The sequence below is a fragment of the Pseudophryne corroboree genome, chromosome 1 (assembly GCF_028390025.1).
Source record: "Pseudophryne corroboree isolate aPseCor3 chromosome 1, aPseCor3.hap2, whole genome shotgun sequence".
Taxonomy (NCBI): domain Eukaryota; kingdom Metazoa; phylum Chordata; class Amphibia; order Anura; family Myobatrachidae; genus Pseudophryne; species Pseudophryne corroboree.
The window spans coordinates 110,156,060-110,183,714 of NC_086444.1; the positions used below are offsets into that span (position 1 = coordinate 110,156,060).

A 27,655-nucleotide genomic window follows, 5' to 3' on the forward strand; every position below is an offset into this window, starting at 1 on the left:
AGCGCAATGAAGCCCCTTATGGGCTCTATGGGTGTTGTGGACACCCATGAGTAGGAATAGACCCTGTTAGTCGGTATGCTGACTGTCGGGATTGTGAGGGGGCGGGATACCGGTGTCAGTATTGTGACCGGTGGTCTCCTGCTCCTGACCCCCGGTCACATAACTATATCCCTTTCTTTTGAGATGGAATGTTAAATGGTTGAATATTAAATGCTTTTAAAAAAAATTGTAACTATTAATTTTGAATTTTGCTGCAAGGAAATGGGCATTTTATAATTGAGTCACATTTATATAATTTACCTAATTATGCTGTCTCACAAAATGTCATGCCTTGGATAGCTGCCTCTGCGTCTCATAATATACAAACCTACTCTTTCTACCTACAAGCATGATATAAAGATACCGATTTACTTATTATTTGACACAGCAAGAAAACACTAAAAATTATTTTGATACTGATGGGAAACCATGGCAGAAGTTTTGCTTTTAAATGCCAAATTTATCTACAGTAACACACTACAGTGCATACCTCTCACTTCTTACATCATCTTCTCTGGAAGTGACTTAGTTAATACACTTTGCTATATGCATCCATCAACACATTTGTAATAAAGATTCTTTCTTTTTAAAGACCTGTGATAATACAAGGTGTACAACATTCAAGTGTGTGATCAAAGACCTTCAACTCCGAGAAGATTACTTTGTGAATGTATCTACCAGAATTTGGAATGGGACGTTTGCATCTGTAAGTAATTAGAAACTGTATAATGAATGATGGTATAAGTATGATTAGTTGTACTGAATGTCATAGAGCATATTTTATATACTGTATTTAAAAAACAAATGACTTTTCAAATTAGAAACAGACTGTACAGTTATTGTAAAATAATCTTTACCTGTGCTTTTAATTTTTAATAATCTTTCCCATTTGCTACACATTTTGGGACCCATTTAGAGTTGAAGGGAGTTGTGAGGGAGCCCACTCACAAAGACTCAATATTAGATTTAATACTCACAAATGGTGACAGGATATCAGACATATATGTGGATGAGAACCTGGGATCCAGTGATCATTAAACAGTACGGTTTAGTATAAAGGCCGGGTCCAACCAATGTCACACAAAAACAAAGGTGCTGGATTTTAGGAAGGCTGACTTTGCAAAAATGGGGAGATGTGTAAGCGATTCATTGGCTGATTGGAGGAACTTGGAAGGAGTACAGGAGAGGTGGGAAAAAGTAGAAAGTGCAATACTAAAGGCAATAGATGTATGTACCAACTGGGTTAGGAAAAGCACCAGGAAAAGGAAGCCAGTGTGGTTCACAAAAGAGGTATCAACTAGTGTGAAAGCGAAACAGATGGCATTTAGGAAATATAAGCAGACTCAATAATGATAAAGAGGTGTAGCTTGCCAGACGGAAGGAGGCTTAGAAGGTGATCGGGCATACAAAGGCAGAAGCTGAGGAGAAAATGGCCCACTCAGTAGATAAAGGGGGCAAAACTTTTTTAAGTATATAAGTGAAAGGAGAAAATCAAATGGAGGAATAACACTTTTGTCACGAAGCGGCGGCTGTTGCGCTTCTCTGCGGGGCTGCTGAGGCGGCTGGCGTCTCCGCTGTGGCTTCGGTGGTGGGTCCCTGCCGGCCACGGTCTGTGGGCGATGCCAATGTCCCGGCGGTCAGCTGATAGTAAGCGTCCAATCACGGGAGGCAACGGGTCATGTGATCTCCTCCTACAATAGAAAGTTGGCAGGTTTAAAAGGAAGTGCCGGGCAGAGCCCCAGCACCTGAATATCGTTGCTCCCCAGCTGCATGTCCAGGCTCACGCCAGCTCTCAGGACTTGGCAGAGAAGATCTTGTTATCAGCTATTCCGGTATCCAGCCCGGTTCACAGTGCACTGACCAGTTATACCGGTACCCAGCCCGGTTCACAGTGCGCTAACCAGTTATACCGGTATCCAGCCCGGTTCACAGTGCACCAACCAGTTATACCGGTATCCAGCCTGGTTCACAGTGTGCTAACCAGTTATACCGGTATCCAGCCTGGTTCACAGTGTGCTAACCAGTTATACCGGTATCCAACCTGGTTCACAGTGCACTAACCAGTTATACTAGTATCCAGCCCGGTTCACAGTGCACTAACCAGTTATACTAGTATCCAGCCCAGTTCACAGTGTGCTAATCAGTTATACCGGTATCCAGCCCGGTTCACAGTGAGCTTTATAAGCTATACCAGTACCCAGCCTGGTCCACAGTGCTCCGGTAACCAGCACGGTTCAGAACCGCCAATAACCAGCACGGTTCTCAGTTTTACCGGTAACCAGGCTGGTCCATAGTGCTCCAGTAACCAGCCTGGTTCAGGCACGCCGGTAACCAGTCCGGTTCTCAGTTTCACAGGAAACCAGCCCGGTACAGGCACACCGGTAACCAGCCCGGTTCTTAGTAACTCTGGAGATCTCACCCAGTCAGTCACTATAGTACCTCGACTAGTCTACGCACTAGTCATCCGTCACCTCATTCCGTGTAGACACTCCTGTGCTCCTGCATGAGGAAGACTTACATTCAGCCCCCTCAGTTTCTGCACTCCACCAGTTCCCCTTCCCGACCATCGGAAGAATCTCCGGGTACACAGACACCTAGACCCATGACACACTTAAGACAGAGAGTCAGAATTTGGTGGATGGAGACAAAGCAATAGTAGATCATCAAAATAATTAGTTTTGCTCAGTATTCTCTATACAAGGAGAAGGGAACAGGCCACAGTTAAGTTGCAAAGACATTGAAAAAAATAAGGTAGATAAAAGTACATTTACAGAGGAGAAGGTCCTAACAGAATTCTCAAAACAGAAAGTGGATAAATCAGTGGCGTCAGATGGTATACAGTACATCCAAGGATACTAAAAGATGTGCTGATAGCACCATTAACATAATTATTCCACCAGTCACTAAATACAGGTGCAATTCCAGAGGACTGGAAAAGAGCAAATGTAGTTCCGCTGCACAAAAGTGGAAGCAAGGAAGAAGCAAGTAACTACAGACCCGTAAGCCTTACATCAGTAGTAGAGAAAGTAATGGAAACACTATTAAAATAAAGAGTTGTGGAATATCTTAAATCAAGAAACTTACAGGATCCCAGTCAGCATGGAGTTACTGAGGGGAGATTTTGCCAAACAAATCTTGACTTTTTTGACTCTGTGACTAAAATAATAGCTGAAGGGGAGATGGGTGCTGCTGTAGATGTAGCACATCTAGAAATTAGCAAGGCATTTGACACTGTCCCACAAAGCAGACTGCTAAATAAACTCACAAGTGTGGGATTGGATTATAAAACAGTTAAATGGATAAGAACCTGGTTGCAGGATAGGAAACAGAAAGTTGTAGTAAATGGAGTGCATTCTATGGAGGGAAATGTTACCAGTGGAGTACCCCAGGGATCTGTACTTGGACCAGTGCTCTCTAATATCTTTGTTGGTGACAATGCAAATGGTATTGAAGGTAACATATGCCTTTTTGCAGATGACACAAAGATATACAACAGTGTAGACACACCGAGAGGGGTAAAATAAATGATTGATGATCTAGGTAGACTAGAGGAACGGTCAAGAATGTGGCAATTTTTGTAATGCTAAAAAATGCTACATTATGCACTTGGGTCTCAAAAACCCAAAGGCTAAATAGAGTATCAAGGGTACTATAATGGCAACTATTAAGCAGGAAAGGGATTTAGGAGTCACTATTTTAAAAGACTTAAAGGCAGGTAAGCAATGTAACAAAGCAATGAGAAGGCAAGTCAGATGCTTGGTTGCATTATGCATGGATTTGCCTTTAAAAAATGGAGACCACTCCCTATTCTGACGGGGTGAATTGCCAGCACCATCCACCAACCAATGGATCATGGAGTCTTTCATTCCCAATAACTCTGTGGACTCAAACGACAGTAATTAGACAGCTGATGGGTGTTGGCTCCAGTCCTGCAGTACTGTGCGTGTGGCCAGTCATGTAACACGTATGTATGACTTCAGATGCTTAGAGAGAAGAGTCGGGATGTGCACAGAAAAAAACATGAGGTCTTCCAGTGTACCTTATTACAGTATTTTTTTTTAATTTTGATATAAAATCCATCTACTTCAAATTCCAATCAGGTGGGAGTGGGGAATGGGGGGTGTACAGTGTTATTTTAAGTACAGTGTCTAACATCTGCCTGCTACACTCATGCCTGGATGGAGTCACACACTGACTGGTCATATACAGTATCAACATACCTCCCAACATGACTCTCTCCAGGAGGGACAGAATGCTCTGCTCCTGGACTTCCCTCTTAATTTGTGATGGCCATCACCTGTGTTGAACAGGGTAATGGAAAAGAAAGGTGTTTAACCACAGGTGATGGCAAGCATACATTAAGAGGGAAGTCTAGGACCAGAGCATTCTGTCCCTCCTGGAGAAGGTCATGTTGGGAGGTATGTAACAATATGCTATAATACTCTATTTTAAGTACTACTGTGTATGGAAGATGCCTGCTGCAATCAGTGGGGCACTGATATATATATCAGTACAGTCACACTGACTGAGAGGTGTAATGATGGATATTATAAGGGATGGGAGACCTACTAGGAATGCTACGATCAGTATTGCATTATATATCAGTTCCCCCTACAGACACAAACACACTGATTGTAGCACGTTGCCCATTCCCTATTAGCAGGTCCCCCATCCCTTATAATATCCATTATTGCACCCCTCAGTCAGTGACTGTATTGCTATATATCAGTGCCTTTATACAAGGTCAGACCATTAAGTTGGCGAACTGGCTACCGTGCAGTAGCGGATTTGCCACTAGGCAACCTAAGCAGCCGCAAGGGCCGGTCCGGTCCCAGGGGGCTCACCAACAGATCATGGATTCGGGAAGGCATTTCTGATTTCCGCCAAGAATGTCTGAGTGCTGGTCTTACAGAATATCCCAGCAGCCTTCAGTGACTAGACAGGCCAGGTGTGATTGTAAGGGCAGCATTGACGGTGTAATAGTTAGCATTACTGCCTCACAGCACTCGGGTCATGGGTTCCATTCCTACCATGGCCCTAACTGTGTGGAGTTTGTATATTCTCCCCTGATAAAGCTAAATATTTATCTTATAACATTCACTATATATTGGTAAGAGACTCAGTACGCAATGGGCGTACGGGGTACCGTAAGGGTACGCACTTAGCGTAGCAGACGCTAGGCCGTGGTCGAGACGCACGAGCGACACGTTCGCTCACGGCTTACGCTGGGTATCGAACACGCTATAGGCGGTCCGAGTACCGTATTGCTACGCTACTAGCGTAGCGGACGCCGTGCCCACAAGAGGAACACGAGCGGCGCAGACGCTCACAGGATGACACACAGTAAACCTTGTATGCAACACAATGAAAGGATATGCTTATGCTGTAAACCTTGTTTTTGTAATGTGAACACAATGCAATGCTAATTAACCTCTATTATATAGCCTCTTGAGCGATTGAGACGCTCTGAATACTCTCAGCAATGTAATAAACACACAATTCCTTGCTAAGGTTCCAAAACCTTTACTAACGAGATTATAGTATGTAAAAGGGGAAAATACAGTTAACAGTTTATACACTACAGGCTAACATCAATATCTAAACATAATAACTACACATATACAATATACAACAGCGTAACAATAACAGAGAGAGAGAGAGAGAGTGTATGGCAAATACAAACAGAGAACAAGTTGGTTACAGAGAAACACTTACACACTGGGGAATGATCGCTGCGCAGTCCTGGTACCAGCTCTCAAGTTAGTCAGTGATGAAAACCTTTTGTGGAGAGTAGACTGAGCTGGCCCAAGCTGGCTGCCTTATATACACTGCATACAGTACACTACAAAGGGGCCTACAATCTCATTGTTCATTGGACGCAGGAATCTGTCCTTACATTATAACAAAAGGTCATAGGTTGATTCAAACAGGTGGGCTGTGACTATTTCATACTGCTCAGGTGGGAGGGAATCTCAGGATTCCCGCCGCATGGATAATGAACTGCAAATATAGCAAATGTCCATAAACTTCTTATAGACATAACTATTCGCAGGAGCGATTGATTTCTCTCAAACCAATACTGGAATGTTTCTAATAATATACTCTACCGTTGCATACTAAACACCACTGCTCAAAACCTGTCTGACCCTTCGTATCATGCAAAGAGGGATTTCTCTGTCTATGAACCAGTTATACTAAACAAACTTACTGATATTATTAAGGAGACCATAACCTACAAAATGCACTATTTGGATTAATTATGTGACGATTGAGTCGCCCGCCAGACGCACACAAACTCTACCGTAAATGCACATACCACGCGCTTGAGCGCATGTCCGTGGAGGCGCCGTCACGCAACTGCGAATATGCGCACGCACGGGAGAGAATGTGCACGTGCAGCGGGCAAGCGCATGGGGTTAGTACAAGGCATGAGAATAACGATATTTTTCGACTTTGACAGTCCACCCTTTGGCAGTCACCAATAACTGCCACTTCCTAAACAAAACAGAAAAATATATGTCATCATGTAAACACCTTTTTATGATTGGGAAAGGGGAGGAGAGGAGAAGGTAGGAAAAAAGCATGACCTAGTGAGATAGTAAAAGCATGTGTGTATGAAATCCATGTTTGAGGGGTCATGTATCATCGTGCCGTATGTGTTTTAAATCAAGCTTCGAGGTATTGCGAAGTATACATTGAATCCTTCTTATCCCTTATCAAGGGTCTGTGGATGGGCTGTCAAACTCTACCGAGCTCTTTTCGGCTTTTGGATGCAACAAATGGGGGAGCACATTTAGTTGATGATACATGAAGGGGGGAACATGTGAATGCTGATATATGTGTCTATATTCCCTGTCGACTATGTGTGTCATTACCTGGAGGTTGTAGAGATGAAGATAAGAAACAAACATTATAAATGCAGTCGTAAACTATGTGAGTTTAAATGAACAGTCGCCGATTGAGGTCTTGTCTGATGTCTTGTCTTGATGTACATGTTGTCTGATGTCTCTCTGTGCTTTTGCTATAAATAGCGAGCAAAAGCTTTTCCATTGTCCATAAAGTTACAGTCTCTAAAGTATTGGGCTATCGTAAAGGTTAAAGTCACTAGGGATATTGGGGCTTGTAGCATAGTTCATCAATGGTCTGTATAAAAGAGGTTGTCAAATTCTTCTTCCAAGCGGATGTCTTTGTACCTTGGAGGAAAACAAAGGAGAAACGGGTGAAAGAAACGGACTGTGGAATCACATTTTCATCACAACATTGTCTCTATCGTTGGGTCATAAATCAAATTAATTGTTGTTATTACAGTGTCCTCGCTCCTCAGACTCATCACTCTGGTACTACCTTTACACTTCGTTAAAGCCCGAACGCATCTAAATATCAGGCCAACCAATATGACGACTCCCAGAATACACAAGAGAAATTTCCCTACATCCATTATAATACCTTGGGTCCATTCTCCTAAACCAGAGAACCAATTTCGTGGGTTCAACCATGACACCCAACTGGTCAGCTCATTACCCACAGCAGCGAGTGTGAGATTGTGTTTCCTTCGAAACTCCCACTTCAATTGCAAAATGTCATCCATCTTTTGGTCTATGACCTTGGCCGGGTCCTCAGTGCTGTTTGTAATATACGTGCAGCACTTTACACCATACTGAGTTGCTAGGGTAACACAATACCCACCTGTCACTGCTGTGAGATAATTGAGAATCATCCTATGCTGAACCAGCTCTGTTTGGTAGGCTTGTAACTCTTTCCCAGTGTACCTGAACGTGTCGTCATACATTTAGGTGATATTATCTAACAAGTTCGCTAGCGCAGATATATATTTATAATTTATCACTCCTCTGGCGGTACGAGTTATATCTAACGCGAGTAGGAATTGAATCCCGGTGGATTCATGGATCAGATCAGAGGCCGGATGCTCTGTCCTCTCTATCAGGTGCCTTTTAACAACGTGCTCGTAATGAGTGTGAGTATAAGGAGCTTGGGCACCGCGGTGAATGTCTTTCATTTTGTTATGGGATACAGTCATTACTTCAGGCAGTACTTTTCCAATGTAACACAATCCCTCTGAGTTTGGGGCAAGCCACTTATACGCCTTTCTCCCGCATATGAAATATGCATCATCGGGGAGAACATATGGGACAGAGTATGACATTACCATGTTACAAATTTTCCATGTGAAATCTCCTAACCCTAACTCTCCTATCTGTCTAGTACACGTATCAGGTTGTACGATATGTGCACAGTATCCTGGTGATACTTCTCCAACTCGCATGGTCCTACTTCCTAGAGTATACCTATACCGGAAATATTTTCCACTGTTGGCTATCTGGCGTATAAGTTCTGTGTCTATGGGCATTCTGTCGGCTCTATATGAAAATGTCATGGTTTGATTACTCCATGACACTTCCCAATTTCCCGGCTTTCGGGGATTGGAAATGTTAAAGCATACTAAGGACTTATCCACGTGATACTGGTGGAGCTTCAAACTAGGAGGACTAGAGATATTAAACCTCTTGTCCACCGGCCTCCCACCACTTAACTCAAGTACCTCTCCTACAGTTAAAGGGAATGGTACTAGTCCTGATTTGCTATGACCTTGAGGTACTTGAGAGCATACCCAACAGTCTGTCTGGTTTAACACTTTACCCACTAAGGAGTGATAGTCACTCAATGGATGCCGGTCCATGTGGACATTAAAACTGGACTGACATTTTTTGATGCACCCATCCTCAACTATATTGTCACAATGCCTACAGATGCAGTTCTCTTCAGCTAACTATCCTTCACAATTCCTTCTATTGTCAATGCTACCAGATCGTTTTCTGATACTCGCCTTTACTCGGTGATTATGTTGCTCTTGGAAAACTACGCCTCCATCCTGTTCATCAGAACCCATTCCAGATCCTTTCTCGACCTCCATGGTACTCTCACCGAAACAGACTGCTTTGGTCAACATCATGGTCAACAGGAAAATCCGGATCACAGTCTCTTGGGGCAAGTCCATCTTATAGGAGGAAAAAGGAGACAAATAAGAAGCGGGGGAGGAGAATAGGAGGGAGATGGGAACTGGAGAAAATAACAAAAGGGAAAAAGAAATCTGGCTCGACAAACGCCTCCAGTCTTATTATTCTCAGCGCTCAGGTGTCGTCTCAACCTTCCCGGAACAGACACTCTAGTGATACAACCTCTACCGTCTGTTCTTTATCACGGGACCTCTCTGGGTCAGCAACCTTTTTACAATGAGACGAATGGACCCAAGTCTCTCTCTCGGCAACCTTCAATGCTGTCGCGCTGGTCAATAAGACTTGATATGGTCCTTCCCATCTGTCAATAAGGCAACCTGAGCGTAGAAAATTCCGTATCATTACATAATGCCCAGGTTCAATGTCATTACAATTACTGTCTGGCAAATCAGGAATCACCAACTTTAGATTATCATTCTGATTCCTCAATTGCTTACTCATTTTAACCAAATACTTTACAGTGACTTCATTGTTACATTTCAAATCATCCTGGGGGTTAATCATAACATGGGGTTGTCAACCAAACAGAATTTCAAAAGGAGACAGATTAAGAGGGGACCTAGGAGTGGTTCTGATGCTGTATAATACGATTGGCAAAGCTTCGGGCCACAACAATCCTGTTTCAGCCATTACCTTGCTTCATTTGTTTTTAATAGTGCTGTTTTTTTTTTTAAATCAAGTGATTTTTATTGAGTTTTGTGTCACAGAAACATAACAAAACATCAACATTGAAAATTAACTATAACAATAACAATTGCCATCAATAAACAGATATTTTCAGATCACAATTTGGTGTGCGTGTTAATTCTTATCATATATATATCCACGACAAAGAGTATCCATATTATTACAAATGTCGCTCATGTGCTTAATACCTGCCCGCCCAGCCTTGTGCTACTCCAGCAATCCCACATCTCCGTAAATCGAGAGGTGGAACTCCGTATTTTATACATATGTCTCTCATGACGAATTACCTCGTTCACCAACGCCCTCCAGTGCTCCACCCTAGGTACACCAGCAGAGAACCAGACCCTAGCGATAACCACCTTAGCTAGCGTAGTGAGACACAGGACATATTTGTACAGTAAAACAGAGTGTGTTTCCTCCAAATCTAACCCAAATAAACATATACCAGGATCTAATGTAGGGAGGGACGGTGCTGTCATGGTCACATCACACCACACTTTATGCCAGAAAAAGGGAAATCTCAGGGCAATCCCACAGTAAGTGCCAAAATCCGGCATCGGCTGCCCGACACCTGGGGCAGTTAGAATCTTCCCTAAGACCAGCCCTCTGCATAGTAACCGGAGTGCGGTAGGCCCTGTGTAGAATGTAGAAAAAAACCTGTTTATACCTTATACATGGCGTAGCGTATTTAAGGGAACTCATAATCTGGAGGCACTGCTCATGGGACAATTGTCCCAAATCAGTCTCCCATTTAATATGGGGATTATTTAATAGATCGGGATAGCTATTATTATTTAAAGCAGCATATATGGTAGACACCTTCCCCCTCTGACTCAAAGAAGTAAGCAGCGTCCTAACAGGTGAGTCAGCAATCAATGGTGGGCCGTGAGGGAATTGGGTCTGTACAGCATGTCTAAGCCGAAAATACCGGAACATAGCAGTGTTAGGTACATCAAATTCGATCTTCAGTTGCTGAAATGACTTCAGCACTCCACCGTGGTATAGCTGACCCAGCGCCATGACACCCCTAGTAATCCATATGTTATCTAGCGACATCTCATATAGCTCAGGGTATGCACTATTGAACCACAGTGGGGTACAGGTATCATGTCCCTCCCAGTCATATAAAGTGTGCGCATAGCGCCAGATAAGCAAGGCTTGACGCAACAGGGGAGGCAAGCCAGACGTTGAGAGACCAGAAAGGAGAAGCTGAAGAGGAGAGAGAGAGAAAGCAGGAGAACACTCCGTCCGCTCAGCCAGAAACCCCCTCACCGTGGCACCCAAAGAATCCCCGGTCCATTCACTCAGATCGGCCAGCTGAGCCGCCACATAGTATAGTCTGAGATCCGGGAGACTTGCCCCGCCGGACATCTGAGATCTGCATAGTGTTCTGATAGAGACCCGCGCTGGCCTGCCACTCCATATAAATGAGGATAAAACTCCCTCAATAACAGTAAAGATCTTCTTGGGAAGGTAGACCGGGGAATTGTGCAGAACATAAAGGAACTTTGGCTGCATCACCATTTTAAATAAATTAACCCTACCCAGGACAGACAATGGTAATTTTTTCCAGCTATGAGCCTTCTCTTTAAATGTCGCTAATATGGGGTCGATATTTTGGGCCACATAGCTACGCGCCATAGGAGTAATCCAGATGCCTAAATACTTGAACCGCAGTGTCCATTGCAAAGGATACGCCCCCCGTGTGTTTTCAGGGAGAAGGCCAGAAATAGGAAAAATGTGGGATTTGTCCCAGTTAATTAGCAGACCGGAAAAGATACCAAAATTCTCCACTACCTGTAACACTGTTTGTAGGGAGTCATCAGAGTCCTGCAGGAAAAGAAGCATGTCATCCGCGTATAGCGCCACCACATCTACATGACCCCCAATCTCAACTCCCTTGACCCCGCCATTACTGCGCAGCAGGGCGGCCAACGGCTCCACGGCGATCGCAAACAGTGCAGGAGATAGGGAGCAACCCTGTCGAGTGCCCCTCTCCAACGCAAAAAGCTCAGACGTGAAACCATTGGCCGTCACACGAGCCACAGGCAAGGAATACAACAACTGGATAAAGCTAATAAATCGAGGGCCAAAAGCAAATTTCTCCAGCACCCCCCACAGGTACCTCCATTCTACGGAGTCGAACGCTTTGGCCGCATCAAGGGACACCACCACCGCGTCCAACCCCACCATATCACTTCTCTGGAGATGACAGAACAATCTACGCAGATTTTGGGCCGTGGATTTACCCAAGATAAAGCCAGTCTGGTCTGGATGAATTATTGTTGCAATTACCAAATTCAATCGAGATGCCAAGATTTTTGCCAGTATCTTGACATCAGTATTGAGGAGGGAAATGGGTCGATAAGACTCGGGGAGCAGGGGGTCTTTCCCTGGTTTCAACAGGACAATTATATTGGCCTCGGCCATAGAACGCGGGAGAGCCCCACCCTCTAAGAGTAGTTCAAACAATTGTAAGAGATAGGGGGCAAAAAAAGTAATGTATTTTTTATAGACTTCACCCGGAAGTCCATCGGATCCCGGTGCCTTAGACGCCGGGAGAGACAGGATCGCAGCCTCCACCTCCTCCAACGTGATAGGCACATCCAGAGCCCCCGAGTCCTCCCGGGACAAGCATGGCAAGGTCAACTGAGCCAAAAACTCCCCAAGCTGATCATCAGAGTAACCGGCTCGGGAGGCATAAAGCGAGGAATAATAACTACGGAAGGTCTCCGCCACCATTAATCCAGAATAACACAGTTGGCCAGCAGAGTTCTTCACACACTGAATTACTGTTCTAGGGGAATCAGACCGGGCCAAAAAGGCCAAGTAGCTGCCATTCATCTCCGCCCGAAAATACTGCTCATGTCCCGCAAAAAGGAGTCTACGCCTGGATTTCTCAAATAAACAATCCGACCACTCACTCTGCGCGTTCTTCCACAACAACTCATCAGACCGCAAGTGGGTAATAAGATATTGAGATTCCAGCCGCTGGCACAAAGATTCCAACCGCACCTCCTCCCTCTTACTGAACGCTTTAACTTCAGAGATCCGCTTTATAAAGGAGCCCCGCAAAAACGCTTTAAAGGCATCATGCTTCAGAGACAGAACACTGTATAGTAAATTATCTTCCTGGAACCCTTCCCAGGCGGCAATCAGATCCGCACCCCCCCCCCCCCCCCAGTAGAGTCAACCAAAAGGGGTTAAGCTTCCACATTTTTGCACCCCGCTCCCAACCAATATTAACTGTGACTAAAACAGGAGAGTGATCCGATATGCCCCTAGGGAGATAGTCCACTGCCAGCACGTCCGGGGATAAATCAGGAGAAACTAAAACCAAATCAATACGAGAAAAAGCATGATGGGTAGCGGACTGACAGGAGAAATGAGTGGCCGCGGGATTACGACATCTCCATACATCCTCCAGCCCCAGTTCCCCCACCAGTCTCGCGAACGAGGTAGGGGACGCCAGGGGAGGGGAAGACGCAACAGACTCCCTCCACCTGTCCATACCACTATCCATAACATTGTTAAAATCCCCTAGGCATATCACAGGGGTAGCAGGGGACCGGGCCAGGAAACGGGCAGCGTGACGGAGAACCTCATTATTATATGGCGGGGGGACATATACTGCTAATATATGAAACAATCGGCAGTTAATATGGGCTTGTAGGAAGACGTATCTGCCATATTGGTCAGTTTCACATTCATCCAGATGAAATTGTACGGACTTTCTAATCATTACAGAAACGCCTCTGGCACTGCTAGAGAAAGTGGAATGATACACGTGACTAACCCATGGTTTTTTAAGTGCCAACACCCTACCTCCATGCAAATGTGTTTCAGAAAGACAAATTATGTCCGCCTGGTATTTTTTAACCTGAGTCAGGACCAACGATCTTTTGATTTTTTCATTCAATCCCCGAGCGTTCCAGCGGAGCAGACGGAGCCCCTCAGAAACAGCAGACATTGAAATCGTAACGGAAAGGGGTAACAGGATAGATTAAAGAGACATACAGCAAAACCTGGCATCGCAACATAGCAAGGCTGAGCAAACAATACATAGGGACAGGAGCAACCAGTCCCTCTACGTCCCAGGAGGCAAAAGAGCACAGAGCAATATCATACAGAAATAACGCGTCATTGCAAAGTACGCACAGAACTAAAAGATGATGGCTTAGAAAAAAACAAACTAACCCCCCCCCCCCCCGCACCCACCCTGTATCACCTCGCAAACTTAAGGCATACCTGGATCCCATAACTCCCATTAAGTAACCAAACTAAGGGATAAGGGCCTAACCAAAGAACCTAAGGAAAAGCCCTTACACTATTTTCAGTTAGAGCTCTCCACAACTCGTAGAAAAAAGTAGTACCCCAACCCTGAAAAAAGAAAAAAAACAACATAGCCAGGCACATGCTCCAATACAAAGCAGCAAATAGCAGTAAAATAATGTGGGACTGACCGTTACCGCCATATCATAACGATGCAGAGCGAGCAATAACATAAATTTGCCCCACTCCCATACGCCCCACATTGCATATATCCTCACATTGCATTTATATTCACAGGAATATGCATTAGATAAATAGGTGCAAAAAAAACTGAAAGCAGCCTCAGAGCAACAATACATCATTAAGGAGGACGTGGTTGACGCTCCAGCCATGCACCGGCATCTTGAGGAGATGTGAAAAAATGTGTGGTGTTATTGAGCACCACCCGCAACTTGGCTGGAAACATCATAGCATATTGTATATTGCGGTCTCTGAGCTGCCGCTTGACTTGAATAAATTGAGATCGGCTCTTTTGCACCTCCAGGGCAAAATCAGGAAATACGGAAATATTATGTCCATCTTGTTGGATAGGGCCCTTTGTTCGGGCCAGACGGAGCACAGTGTCACGGTCCTTGAAATGCAGGAAGCGTGCAATAAATGTTCTAGCCGGGGCCCCCGGTGGCGGCGGTCTAGGCGGGAGCCTGTGCGCCCTCTCCACCGCAAATTGAGAGGTAAATGCCTCCTTGCCAAACAGATAAATAAGCCACCCTTCAAGAAATGACTCCGGGGAGTTGCCCTCCGCTCTCTCGGGCAACCCGACAAATCGGACGTTGTTGCGCCGCAATCTCCCTTCTATATCTGACATTTTAGCCTGCATAGATGTCACTTGGGTAGACAGGTCCGCCACTCTCAACTGCAAGGGTGGAGCAGCATCCTCCAAAGCCGATATCCGATGTTCAGTTTCACCCACACGCTCTCGGATCTTCTGCATATCCTGCCTTAGCAGAGAAACATCCATTTGTACTTGCCCAATCCGGTCCGTGACCCTCTGTTCGGACGCAGAGATAGCCTGCAATATTTGCTGGGTAGAATGCACCTGCTCATCATGGTCGGAGGTGTCCACCTCGGCCGCAGGCGAGGGCGGGCCGGCTTCACCCCGCTTTGCCGACGTAGATGCCTGCCGTGATCTGGCAAATTTCTCCAGTTTCGCAGCAGCGTTAGCCGTACTCTGTCCTCCCTTCACCATGGTGCCCCTGGACGGGAATGCAGATCCACAGGAGTATTACAGCAGGTTCAGCACACGGGTCAGGGCCGCCCGGGTCGGGCAGATATGGCACCCCAAATAAACGGAACAAGTATGTGGGCACACTGCAGATAGTCAGAAAGCAGGTGTACGTTGTGTAAATTGCAGCAGAATAAAAGCTGAGTCAGGGACACCCAGGCTATCACCACAGGATAACAGGCAGCTAATGTAGGGCAGCTGGTTTCAGTGAAGTATATACAGTCCAGCCAAGAGAAAATATAAAGGACACTGGCTTTGCGAGGCCTCGTGGAAGTATTAAGCCCAGGAGGGAGACAGGATGGCAACCACAGTCATCGCTCCGCACAGCACCGCAGGGGGAGAAGGAGCAGCAGGGCTAAAAATGGCGGCTTTTCGCGGGCCTTTTCCACCCGGGCTCGGTCTCCAGCGTCACCGCAGCGGGGCCTCAGGCATGCACCCCCACCGGACAGCAGATAGTAGGGCCCTCTCCTCTGCAGCCCCCAGCCGTAGGACCAGCTCACAGGCACCGCCAGGCGCGCGGACACGCGCCGCCCCCGGAGCTCCGGCGGCGGCCGGCGGGGAGGCAGGGAGCCAGGGACCACGCTGGAAGGTCCACAGCAGCTCAACCGCGCCGCACAACGGGTCAGCAAGGGCAGCAGCAGAGGCAGCACACACTCAGGGGCCAGCTGGCAGGGAGCAGGATCCACGGGTTGGGGAAAACGGATGGGTTTACAGGATTTTTAGTGGAGAGCTAAGGCTGCACACAGCTACTCCATACCGATCCAAGCCACGCCCCCTTTAATAGTGCTGTTTACTCTTTCCACTTTCGCACTCGCCTGGGGGCGGTACGGAGTGTGCAGCTTACTATTAATTCCCATCAACTTACACAGTGCTTGAAAAACTTCACCTGTAAAATGGGTACCCCTATCACTCTCAATGATTCTAGGGATACCGTACCTACACACAAATTCCTGCACAATTTTCTTTGCAGTAAACACAGCGGTATTTGTGGCCGCGGGAAATGCTTCAACCCAATTTGAGAACACGTCAATACAAACCAATACATATTTTAAATTTCTACAAGGTGGCAATTGTATGAAATAAATTTGTATTACCTGGAAAGGGCCATCTGTAGGAGGGATATGGGATGGCTCTGTTGGTATTGCCTTTCCGATATTCTTCCTCAAGCAGGTGAGACATGTCATCGCTCTTTTACCCGCATGGGAAGAAAATCCTGGGGCGCACCAATAAGCTCTTACCAACTTACACATTCCTTCTTTGCCTAGATGAGTCAGTCCATGTGCCGCTTCCGCTAGGCTTGGAAGGTATCCTCTGGGTGCCACTGGCTTACCCTGTCCATCTGTCCAGAGTCCTGAGGACTCCTGGCCATATCCTTTTGACCTCCAAACTGCCTTTTCTTGTGGTGAACACAAGTTTTGCATTTCATATAATTTCTGTGTGTTTACAGTATTAAATACCATCAGTTGTGTGCTGTATGTCTGTATGGGGTTACTGGCTGCTGATTTAGCAGCTTCGTCTGCTCGGCTGTTACCAAGTGATACCGGGTCTTGGCTATACGTGTGAGCTTTGCACTTGATAACAGCCACTCTGTCGGGTTCCTGTATCGCTGTTAGAAGTCTTTTGATGTGGGCTGCATGAGCTACGGGTGTGCCAGCTGCTGAGGCCATAGGGCCCCGAAATCATGGACTACTCCGAAGGCGTACCTAGAATCTGTGTAGATATTGGCTGACTTGCCTTTAGCCAGTTCGCATGCTCTGGTTAGGGCAACCAGTTCAGCAACTTGTGCTGAGTGTGGTGGGCCTAGGGGTTCCGCTTCTATGGTACCTTGGTCATCTACGACTGCGTATCCAGTACACAAGTCTCCCGAGTCCGTCTGTCTGTGACAACTGCCATCAGTGTAGAAAGTAAAATCTACATCTTCCAGTGGGTTGTCACTGATGTCAGGCCTTGCCATGAAATTTTGGGCCAAATATTCCATACAATCATGTGTGTCATTTTCCTTACTAAATCCTCCTTCACCATCACTCTCATCCTCCACCCTTTGTGCCTGTCCAGGCACACCTGGGAGATATGTTGCAGGATTTAGTGCGCTGCATCTCCTTATGGTGATGTTTACGGGGGCCATCAACGCCAATTCCCATCTTGTAAACCGTGCTGATGAGACGTGTCTGGTTTGGGCCGAATTCAGTAAAGCTGATACTGCATGTGGTGTATGAATTGTGAGGTTGTGTCCTAGCACTACATCTTCGCTTTTACTTACTAGCAATGCTATTGCTGCAACGCTTCGCAAGCATGTGGGGAGGGATCGCGCTACCGTGTCTAGCTGAGCGCTATAGTAGGCTACCGGCCTGCTGGCATCACCATGCTTCTGGGTTAAGACACCTGCCGCGCACCCAGCACTCTCTGTTCCGTACAGCTCAAAGGGTTTTCCATAATCTGGCATGCCTAATGCTGGTGCCTGCGTTAGGCACTGTTTAAGTCTCTCAAATGCCATCTCAGACTCGTCTGTATGCGAAATCCGATCAGGTTTGTTTGAGGAGACCATCTCCTGTAAAGGCAAGGCCAGTATGGAAAAACCTGGGATCCAGTTACGGCAATACCCACACATTCCTAAAAACGTTCTAATCTGTTGCTGGGTTTGTGGCAGGGTCATGTCACGAATTGCTTGAATTCTATCAGCGGTGAGGTGTCTCAGTCCTTGTGTCAGACAGTGTCCCAAGTATTTTACCCTGGTCTGGCATAATTGTAACTTGTCTTTGGAAACTTTGTGTCCGGTGTTTGAAAGATGAAACAGGAGTTGTTTCGTATCTCTCAGAGATGATTCCAGTGAATCTGAACACAGCAGTAGGTCATCCACGTACTGTATTAATATTGATCCACTCTCAGGTTGGAAAGACTGTAAACAATCATGCAAGGCCTGTGAGAAAATACTTGGACTGTCAATGAAACCTTGTGGTAATCGAGTCCAGGTGTACTGAACTCCTCTGTATGTAAATGCGAATAAGTATTGACTGTCAGGGTGCAGAGGTACCGAGAAGAAGGCGGAGCAGAGGTCAATCACAGTGAAAAATTTGGCAGTGGGAGGGATTTGCATAAGGATGACAGCTGGATTTGGCACTACGGGGAATTGACTCTCAACTATTTTGTTGATCCCTCTTAGATCCTGCACTAATCTATAACCCCTCCCCCCACTCTTTTTAACAGGGAAGATGGGACTATTGGCAGTGCTGGACGTTCTTACCAGAATGCCCTGTTGTAGCAAGCGCTCTATTACAGGGAAAACTCCTAACTCCACCTCTGGCTTCAGAGGGTATTGTGGGATTTTTGGAGCTATCCTACCATCTTTTACTTGTACAACTACTGGGGCTACGTTTGCCATTAATCCAGTGTCTTGTCCATCCTTGGTCCAAAGTGATCCCGGTATCTGGGAAATCATTTCCTCTACCTTGGACGGACACCTATTTACAATAACAGTGTGTGACATTAATCTTGTTGGGAAGTCTAGCATATCCTGCACTTCCTGAGCGTGGTTTTCGGGTATGTCCAAGAACACACCTTCAGGAGTACAATATATGACACATCCCATTTTGCACAGTAAATCTCTCCCTAGGAGATTAGTCGGAGCTGATGCAGCCAGCAGAAAAGAATGCTTGGTATGCAAAGGCCCTATCGTAATCTCTACAGGTTTGCTTAAAGGGTAGTGTTGTAATTACTCCTGTTACTCCCATGGCTGGAATTGTTTTACCAGTGGTTCTCATGCCCACGGTCGAATTTATCACTGACTTGGCCGCCCCCGTATCTACAAGGAAATTTAGAGATTTACCAGCTACATCAATTGTGACCTCGGGTTCACTTCCAAGGCTCGCAATTAATTTCACTGGCTGCAGATTACAGGTGTGGCCCCACCCCTATTGTATGTGGTGACCTCCCTGCATTGCGCTGGCAGCTATTACCTGTGAAGGGGGTAAATGGGAACTATCAGAGACTTGCCAGTCTCTTCTTGGGGGATACCTTTTTGTTTCCCCTGCGTGTGGCTCATAACTCCGTCTCTGCGGTCCTTGATCCCAATTTCGTGTGTCATGTCGTTGTCTAGGGGGTTGATATGAGTTTTGTGTACTTTTAAATCTACAGTCTCGTGCAAAATGTCCCTCTTTATGACAGTAATAACAAGTTACCACATTTGACTTACCCACAGGGGTCTGCGACTTATGCTGAGTTGGCCTTGTGGTAAGGGCCTGTATACTTACAGCCATCAGCTTATCACTCTGTGACTCCCTGTGTCTGGTGATGTTCCGATCATGATCAATAGCGGCCTCTCTCAAAGTAGCCACCGACAAACCTCGCCAACATGGTTGGGTGGTCTGTACCCTCGTCCTCAATACTTCCTTTAAACCATCCATTAACACAGATACTGCTACTTCTCTATGATTCACATTTGTCTTAATGTCTTCTATTCCTGTATGCTTAGCCATTTCCTGTAGTGCCCGATGAAAATAATCAGCAGCTGTTTCTCCCTCCTTTTGCTTGATGGAGAAAATTTTGTTCCATTTAGCAACAGCTGGGAAATATACTCCCAGCTGCAAATTTATTCTTTTCACATTATCTTGGTTGTACTCCTCAGTAAGGGGTACTTCTTCGTCTAGTCTACAGTCAGTTATAAACCTCGCTGAGTCAACATTGGAGGGTAAACATGCCCTCAGCAATGTCCGCCAATCTTTGTTATTGGGCTCTACAGTATGTCCTAGCTCTCTAATGTACTTCTGGCTTGCAACTAGATCTTTCCTAGGATCAGGGAATTCAGACACCATTGATCTTAATTCCGTTCGGGAAAAGGGGCAGTGCATGGCGATGTTTCTGACAGGAGTGACTCCTGAAGTGTCAGTTTTCCCATATGGTACTGCAATTACCCTAACGGGATTAAGTTCAATAACATCATTCTGAGTAGATTCTACAACATGTGGTGTAATGGTTTCAGCATAGTGTACAGTGCCGTACTTACCAGTTGATACGACCTCACCTGTCCCTCCACTAGGGGCCTTTGATACTGCTCTTACTGGTTGGGACGTGCCCACTGTTGTTTCTGCTATGGTGGCTGCTAGAGAGAGTGCTGATATTGTTGTGGGTTCATCCTCTTGGTCACAATCCTGGGGAAAGTTTAAAACAGGGTACAGCTTGCACGAGTTAGTATTAGCATCAACAATCTTAGTTACATTTTTCTTAACATCTATACAGTTACTAAGTGCATGTTTATCATACACCAGTGTGCCATTCTCTGTAACCACTTTCTCTCCCGTTATGTATGGTGGTGGTGGAGCGGTGGCTATCAGTTTTCTGATAGGGTTAGATCCAGCCGCTTGAGCCAATCCTCTCTGTATTTCACCTTCCTGTTGCCATAATTGTAAATAATCATAATGTTTGATCCGTCTCTTTGCAGATTTAATGAGACATATCCTTCTCCTTAGATTTTGTAACACCTCGGGGCTAAAACTGCCTACCCGTGGGAACTTTTCCCCGTCATGCACAGTCATTCTTTCCCATTCATCGCACAAAACCTCTGTGTGTGAACCGTATTTCTCACACATGATATACCTTGCCGACCCGATTGGTCGGTTTACTGAATCAACTTGGACCAGGGTTGATCGCCCCCTACCTGAACAACTGGCCCCCATCTTTGCAGGTGTTGCTTTCGCTACCTCTGACCTTCAAATCAGGGTCTTCAGCGAACCATTACAAAAACCAAGATGTCCGGGGTAGACTAACGGTGAAAGTTTACCGAGTACCTCCACTCACTCCGCCCACGTTGACCAATACGCCCACACACTGCCTTAGTGCTGGCGTACTCAACCTAGGGCTCCTGCGACCTGAACCTCTATTTACTGGAACATGTGGGTGTGATCCGAAGAGCACTTACCCTTCCCAGTAACTATTGGTTGTTAGAGAATTCCTGAGTGACCAGCGAACCTCCCTTAAAATAAAAAAAATTACACAAATCACGTTATAATGTACAAATAGCGTTTATGACCCCTCTAGCGTACGCCAATGGTACTGGGTCAAGTTACTAACTAATGCACACAATTACATGCGGTACAATCGTTCTGCACATAAGCAACTAATCTTATGTGCGGAACGACCAGTGGAATCGAAAATTGTGGCTGCGAATTCCTTCAGCCAGAGCTTAATGGCCTATATGGGTATTGCACCAACCCTCCTGGTGTTGTGCTTCTTGACTCTATCTGTAGCGGACTTCCTAGTCCGCTGTACCTAGACCTCCTGGTCTGTCTCTGGACCTCCTGGTCCGTTATCTCTAATGCTCTTATTTTAATATGTTAACAAGGGATGCCTCCCAAGCCACCGTGCTGTCACTTTCACGTATGTACCTCACGAGAACTCGATTTCCTGTGATTCCACCCAAAAATGAGAAACTTATATATATGTATACACACTCTTTCACCTCATATACTCTTTACTTTCGTTTCTGCGCAGAAATCTCTTTCATTCGGTATCACAGTCTAGTCCCGAAAGGAGTTACAACTAGAGAAGGATTATTTACGCAAAAATTTAGGACACTGAGATTGACTTGTGCTATTATCGCGTTGCCTCCGTATCGCCTACTACAATAATACTATCGTGTGATTTGTATTACGTGGGCGTACCCATACGCTCCGTTGCGTAATATACGCTATGTGCGTCAGCCCTTGCGTCGCGTACGCTTGTCCCGCCCTTTGTTAGGGACACGTGTACACAGGCCAGACACGTCCACAGTAACACAAGTAACACGTTTATATCAATGTAAATGATCTTTAACTGTAATCATTTACTGAACACCACACAGAACTTCCTTGTATCTTAGGCAAGCCGTGTGCGTGTTTTACAAATGACTTCCTTACGTATTAATTTTACTTTTAACTACCAATAGCAACAAATCTTTCTCAGCACGTTATCAATGATAAATGGCAAAACAGGAAGGCGAGATGTGAAAATTTCACAAATGACAAATACAGGTGTGTGCGTGTGTTGCGTACACAATGCGTATTAAACAGAAATAAAACAGTTTTAAAAGACAATAGCGTACTGTTCTTACCTTCCGGTTCCGGATTCCACCAGCACTCCTACAGCGTAGCGATGCAGACTCTTATCTAGTCAGCACTACCGTATCCCTCACCACCAACACGGATACAAAGGGATACGCCTTCCCGCCCTTTGCTGACAGATAAAGTCTGCTTGTGTTCGCAAGAGCGGATATGTGGAGGACGGACGAGCCGCCAATTGATAAAGCTAAATATTTATTTTATAACATTCACTATATATTGGTAAGAGACTCAGTACGCAATGGGCGTACGGGGTACCGTAAGGGTACGCACTTAGCGTAGCAGACGCTAGGCCGTGGTCGAGACGCACGAGCGACACGTTCGCTCACAGCTTACGCTGGGTATCGAGCACGCTATAGGCGGTCCGAGTACCGTATTGCTACGCTACTAGCGTAGCGGACGCCGTGCCCACAAGAGGAACACGAGCGGCGCAGACGCTCACAGGATGACACACAGTAAACCTTGTATGCAACACAATGAAAGGATATGCTTATGCTGTAAACCTTGTTTTTGTAATGTGAACACAATGCAATGCTAATTAACCTCTATTATATAGCCTCTTGAGCGATTGAGACGCTCTGAATACTCTCAGCAATGTAATAAACACACAATTCCTTGCTAAGGTTCCAAAACCTTTACTAACGAGATTATAGTATGTAAAAGGGGAAAATACAGTTAACAGTTTATACACTACAGGCTAACATCAATATCTAAACATAATAACTACACATATACAATATACAACAGCGTAACAATAACAGAGAGAGAGAGTGTATGGCAAATACAAACAGAGAACAAGTTGGTTACAGAGAAACACTTACACACTGGGGAATGATCGCTGCGCAGTCCTGGTACCAGCTCTCAAGTTAGTCAGTGATGAAAACCTTTTGTGGAGAGTAGACTGAGCTGGCCCAAGCTGGCTGCCTTATATACACTGCATACAGTACACTACAAAGGGGCCTACAATCTCATTGTTCATTGGACGCAGGAATCTGTCCTTACATTATAACAAAAGGTCATAGGTTGATTCAAACAGGTGGGCTGTGACTATTTCATACTGCTCAGGTGGGAGGGAATCTCAGGATTCCCGCCGCATGGATAATGAACTGCAAATATAGCAAATGTCCATAAACTTCTTATAGACATAACTATTCGCAGGAGCGATTGATTTCTCTCAAACCAATACCGGAATGTTTCTAATAATATACTCTACCGTTGCATACTAAACACCACTGCTCAAAACCTGTCTGACCCTTCGTATCATGCAAAGAGGGATTTCTCTGTCTATGAACCAGTTATACTAAACAAACTTACTGGTATTATTAAGGAGACCATAACCTACAAAATGCACTATTTGGATTAATTATGTGACGATTGAGTCGCCCGCCAGACGTACACAAACTCTACCGTAAATGCACATACCACGCGCTTGAGCGCATGTCCGTGGAGGCGCCGTCACGCAACTGCGAATATGCACACGCACGGGAGAGAATGTGCACGTGCAGCGGGCAAGCGCATGGGGTTAGTACAAGGCATGAGAATAACGATATTTTTCGACTTTGACACCCCGTATCTGCATTGGTTTCCTCCGGGTACTGCGGTTTCCTCCCACAATCCAAAAATATAATGATAGTTTAATTGTCTCCAAATTAAATTAACCCTAGTGTGAATGTGAACATGTGGTAGGTAAAATAGATTGTAAGCTCCTCTGGGGAAGGGACGTATGTGAATGGCCAAATATTCTCTGTAAAGCGCTGTGGAATATGTGTGTGCTATATAAATAACTGGTAATAAATAATAATCAATACACTAGTATAACTACCCTCTGCCTACTATAATCGGCTGGGGGCAGATTGGGGAGCATACACTGACCGGGCAGCAGCATAATGAGTGGGGACCTGTCTGCTACAATTGGTGGGGGCACGCAGAGGATTGTTTTAGGAAGGGGGGCCCCAAATCCATGTCTTGCTTAAGGCCCCATGAGGTCTAAATCCGCCTCTGGGCAGATGTTGCAGACCCCCTTTACTTGTCTCCCATACGCTAGGCTCATCTATGTAATGTACAGCTGGAAAACATGTTAATGCAATTGGCCCAGGGGCAGATGCCACCTGGCTCACCCCACAGCACTACGGATTTGCCCCTGTGGCCATGCATGCTGCAATCTTGCTGATAGGATCAGTTAGTATCATTACGAGGTATGTTTCAGAACGCAGTTACCCACAAATGGCAGCTGTCAGCCTGTGTGCAGTTATTATTCATGAATCATGTGTCTGGGTCTCGCAACAAGCGGTTTGATCTGCATTTGCGTGACTAATGAGTCATTTAAGATCTGCAAATATGCTTATAGTGAGGATGAGCGGTGCAGTATACAGGGGTGTGTTAGAGCGTTATTGGAGATGTGACATGCCTCCAGTGGGCTGTAATTCATCCTCAAGGCGTGGTAATTCATCCAGTGGGCGTGGCAATTCCAGCAGAAAGTATTGCAATTAATCCAGTGGGCGTGGCCATGCGGCTGTAGCTGAATAAACACCATTTTTTGGTTGTATGCAGTGGCAGGTAAATATCTAAATAAAACTGCATAAATACAAGGTACAAATGATCGGATTGCAGTGGGACCGTCCCCTCATATTGTGACTGTCCCTCCACAATCACAACGGTTGAGTGGTATGTGCAAACTGGCAGCACCAAAAGCTCTTACAGTTTGTGATGTCACTTTTTTTTTTTTTTTGCACAAGTACACCACCATTTGCACCAACAGATGGGAGACGGTGGGAAGATCTGAGGGCAGATCGGGCAATTCTGTAGGCGCCTCACACCTACAGTACATGCAAAAAAAACAACCCTACGATTTAGTTTTATGGCAGGGGTGGCCACCCGCAGCTCTCGAGCCGCATGCGGCTCTTTCAGCCGGCTCCAGGCCACCGCTGCCCTGGCCCCCCTTCCCCCGTGCTGCTCACCGCGCTGCTGCTGTCTGTGAGGGGAGGAGAGCGCAGCGTGCGCCTCTCCTGCCCCTCACTCTCCGGCGGCGGTCTGTGAGCCAATCAGAGCTTTGATTGGCTCAAGGACCGGTGCCTAATTGAAGAGACACAGCCGCCGGAGAGTGAGGGGCAGGAGACGCACACACTGCGCTCTCCTCCCCTCACAGACAGTAGCAGCGCGGTGAGCAGCATGGGGGAAGGGGGGGTGGTCATGTATATCTGGCACTGGGGGCATTGCTGGCACTGGGGAGACATGTATATCTGGCACTGTGGGGACACTGGCATTGGGGGCATAGCTGGCACTGTGGGGACATATATATATCTGGCACTGTGGGGACATATATCTCTGGCACTGGGGGGCATATCTGGCACTGTGGGGACATATATATCTGGCACTAGGAGCATAGCTGGCACTGTGGGGGCATATATATCTGGCACTGGGGGCATATCTGGCACGGGGGCATAGCTGGCACTGGGGGGGAAATGTATATCTGGCACTGGGGGGACATTTATATCTGGCACTGGGGGCAGAGCTGGCACTGTGTGGGGACATGTATATCTGGCACTAGGGGCATAGCTGGCACTGTGGGGACATATATATCTGGCACTGGGCGCATGGCTGGCACTGGGGGGACATGTATATCTGGCACTGGGGGGTCATATGTATCTGGCACTGTGAGGCATATATGTATCTGGCACTGTGAGGCATATATGTATCTGGCACTGTGGGGACATATGTTTCTGGCAGTGTGGAGGCACCCATTTTTTGACGTTTTTATATGTATGTGGCACTGTACTGGGACATTATATGTATGTGGCACTGTACAACATGACTAAAAATGGAGTTATGACACAAGGTCATACACCTACAAACGTCATAACGAAAGGTGTGCGCACAAAATGGGGTGTGGCTTTGTGAAAACTAGGCCACACCCCCATTTTTGCGCGCGCACCTTCGGCGCGCGCATGATACTGGCTCTTGCCCTTGACTACAGATATTTTCTGGCTTTTTGCCTCTGACTGGTTGGCCACCCCTGTTTTATGGGGTGTCATTCTTTTCCAGGGGTGTTTTCTTCTTTGCAGGATCTGATTTATTGTCCTATACTCTTTATGGCATGCATTCCTTCTAGACGTACTTCATGTGAGGTGGCGAGTATGAAGGAATATTTATTGGAAAGAGATCTGCCACAGGTTTAATGGAAAATGCTAACTTGTTCTTTTGTATAAAATAATTGCTGCTGTATTTTACGATTCTTTCATATGGGAAGCAAAAAACTAAAAGGACGGGAACCGACAGGTGCAGATATTTATTGGCTCTAGAACAGCTCAAGATTGTAGAATGGGGAAAGCAGACTGTGAATGAGAGAATAATGGTATTCCTATGCAAATGACTGGATCATCATCTTACTACACTGCAACACAATATGTATCTATGTAACAACTTGGGTAGCTTGCTAAACAACTATCCTGATATTCCATTACATTGCAGAGGGCTATTAGCACTGGCCCCACAGCAGTACCAGCTCAAGACAGGGAACAGATGTTCTGATAGGAGTCAGCAAATATCAAACCTATCTAAAAATATATACAGGTTGAGTATCCCTTATCCAAAATGCTTGGGACCAGAGGTATTTTGGATATCGGATTTTTCCATATTTTGGAATAGTTGCATACCATAATGAGGTAGCATGGTGATGGAACCCAAATCTAAGCACAGAATGCATTTATGTTACATACAGTATACACCTTATACACCCAGCCTGAAGGTAATTTTAGCCAATATTTTTAATAACTTTGTGCAGTAAATAAAGTGTGTCTACATTCACACAATTCATTTATGTTTCATATACACCTTATACACACAGCCTGAAGGTAATTGAAAACAATATTTTTTAATAACTTTGTGTATTAAACAAACTTTGTGTACACTGAGCCATCAGAAAACAAAGGTTTCACTATCTCACTCCAAAAAGTCCGTATTTCGGAATATTCCGTATTTCGAAATATTTGGATATGGGATACTCAACCTGTATAATAACCCCCCCCCCCCCCGAAAGCCTGTTATTCCCCCCAGATTTTCATTTATAAAAGGATAAATTCACTACTGTGTGGTCCCTCATTAGAATGATATCAGACCCTAGGCTTCTAAACATGGGGCAGTGCCATAAATATTACTAGATGCAGATGTCCCTGAGGGTCTGATTCAGTCGCAAAGCTGCTATTGTACAATGTTTTCTTACTGCTCATGCGTCTGAGCCGCAGTGCGCACGTGCA

At 45.7% G+C, this 27,655-nt stretch overlaps 1 protein-coding gene across 1 annotated transcript in view; it reads left to right on the forward strand.

Moving 5' to 3' along the window:
* Positions 1–27,655, forward strand: part of ITGA2 (integrin subunit alpha 2) — a 280,739-nt gene that overhangs the window by 244,632 nt on the left and 8,452 nt on the right. The window contains exon 27 of the mRNA XM_063961900.1: positions 632–745. Within this exon, the coding sequence (XP_063817970.1) occupies positions 632–745 (114 nt within the window). The remainder of the gene's footprint in view (positions 1–631; positions 746–27,655) is intronic.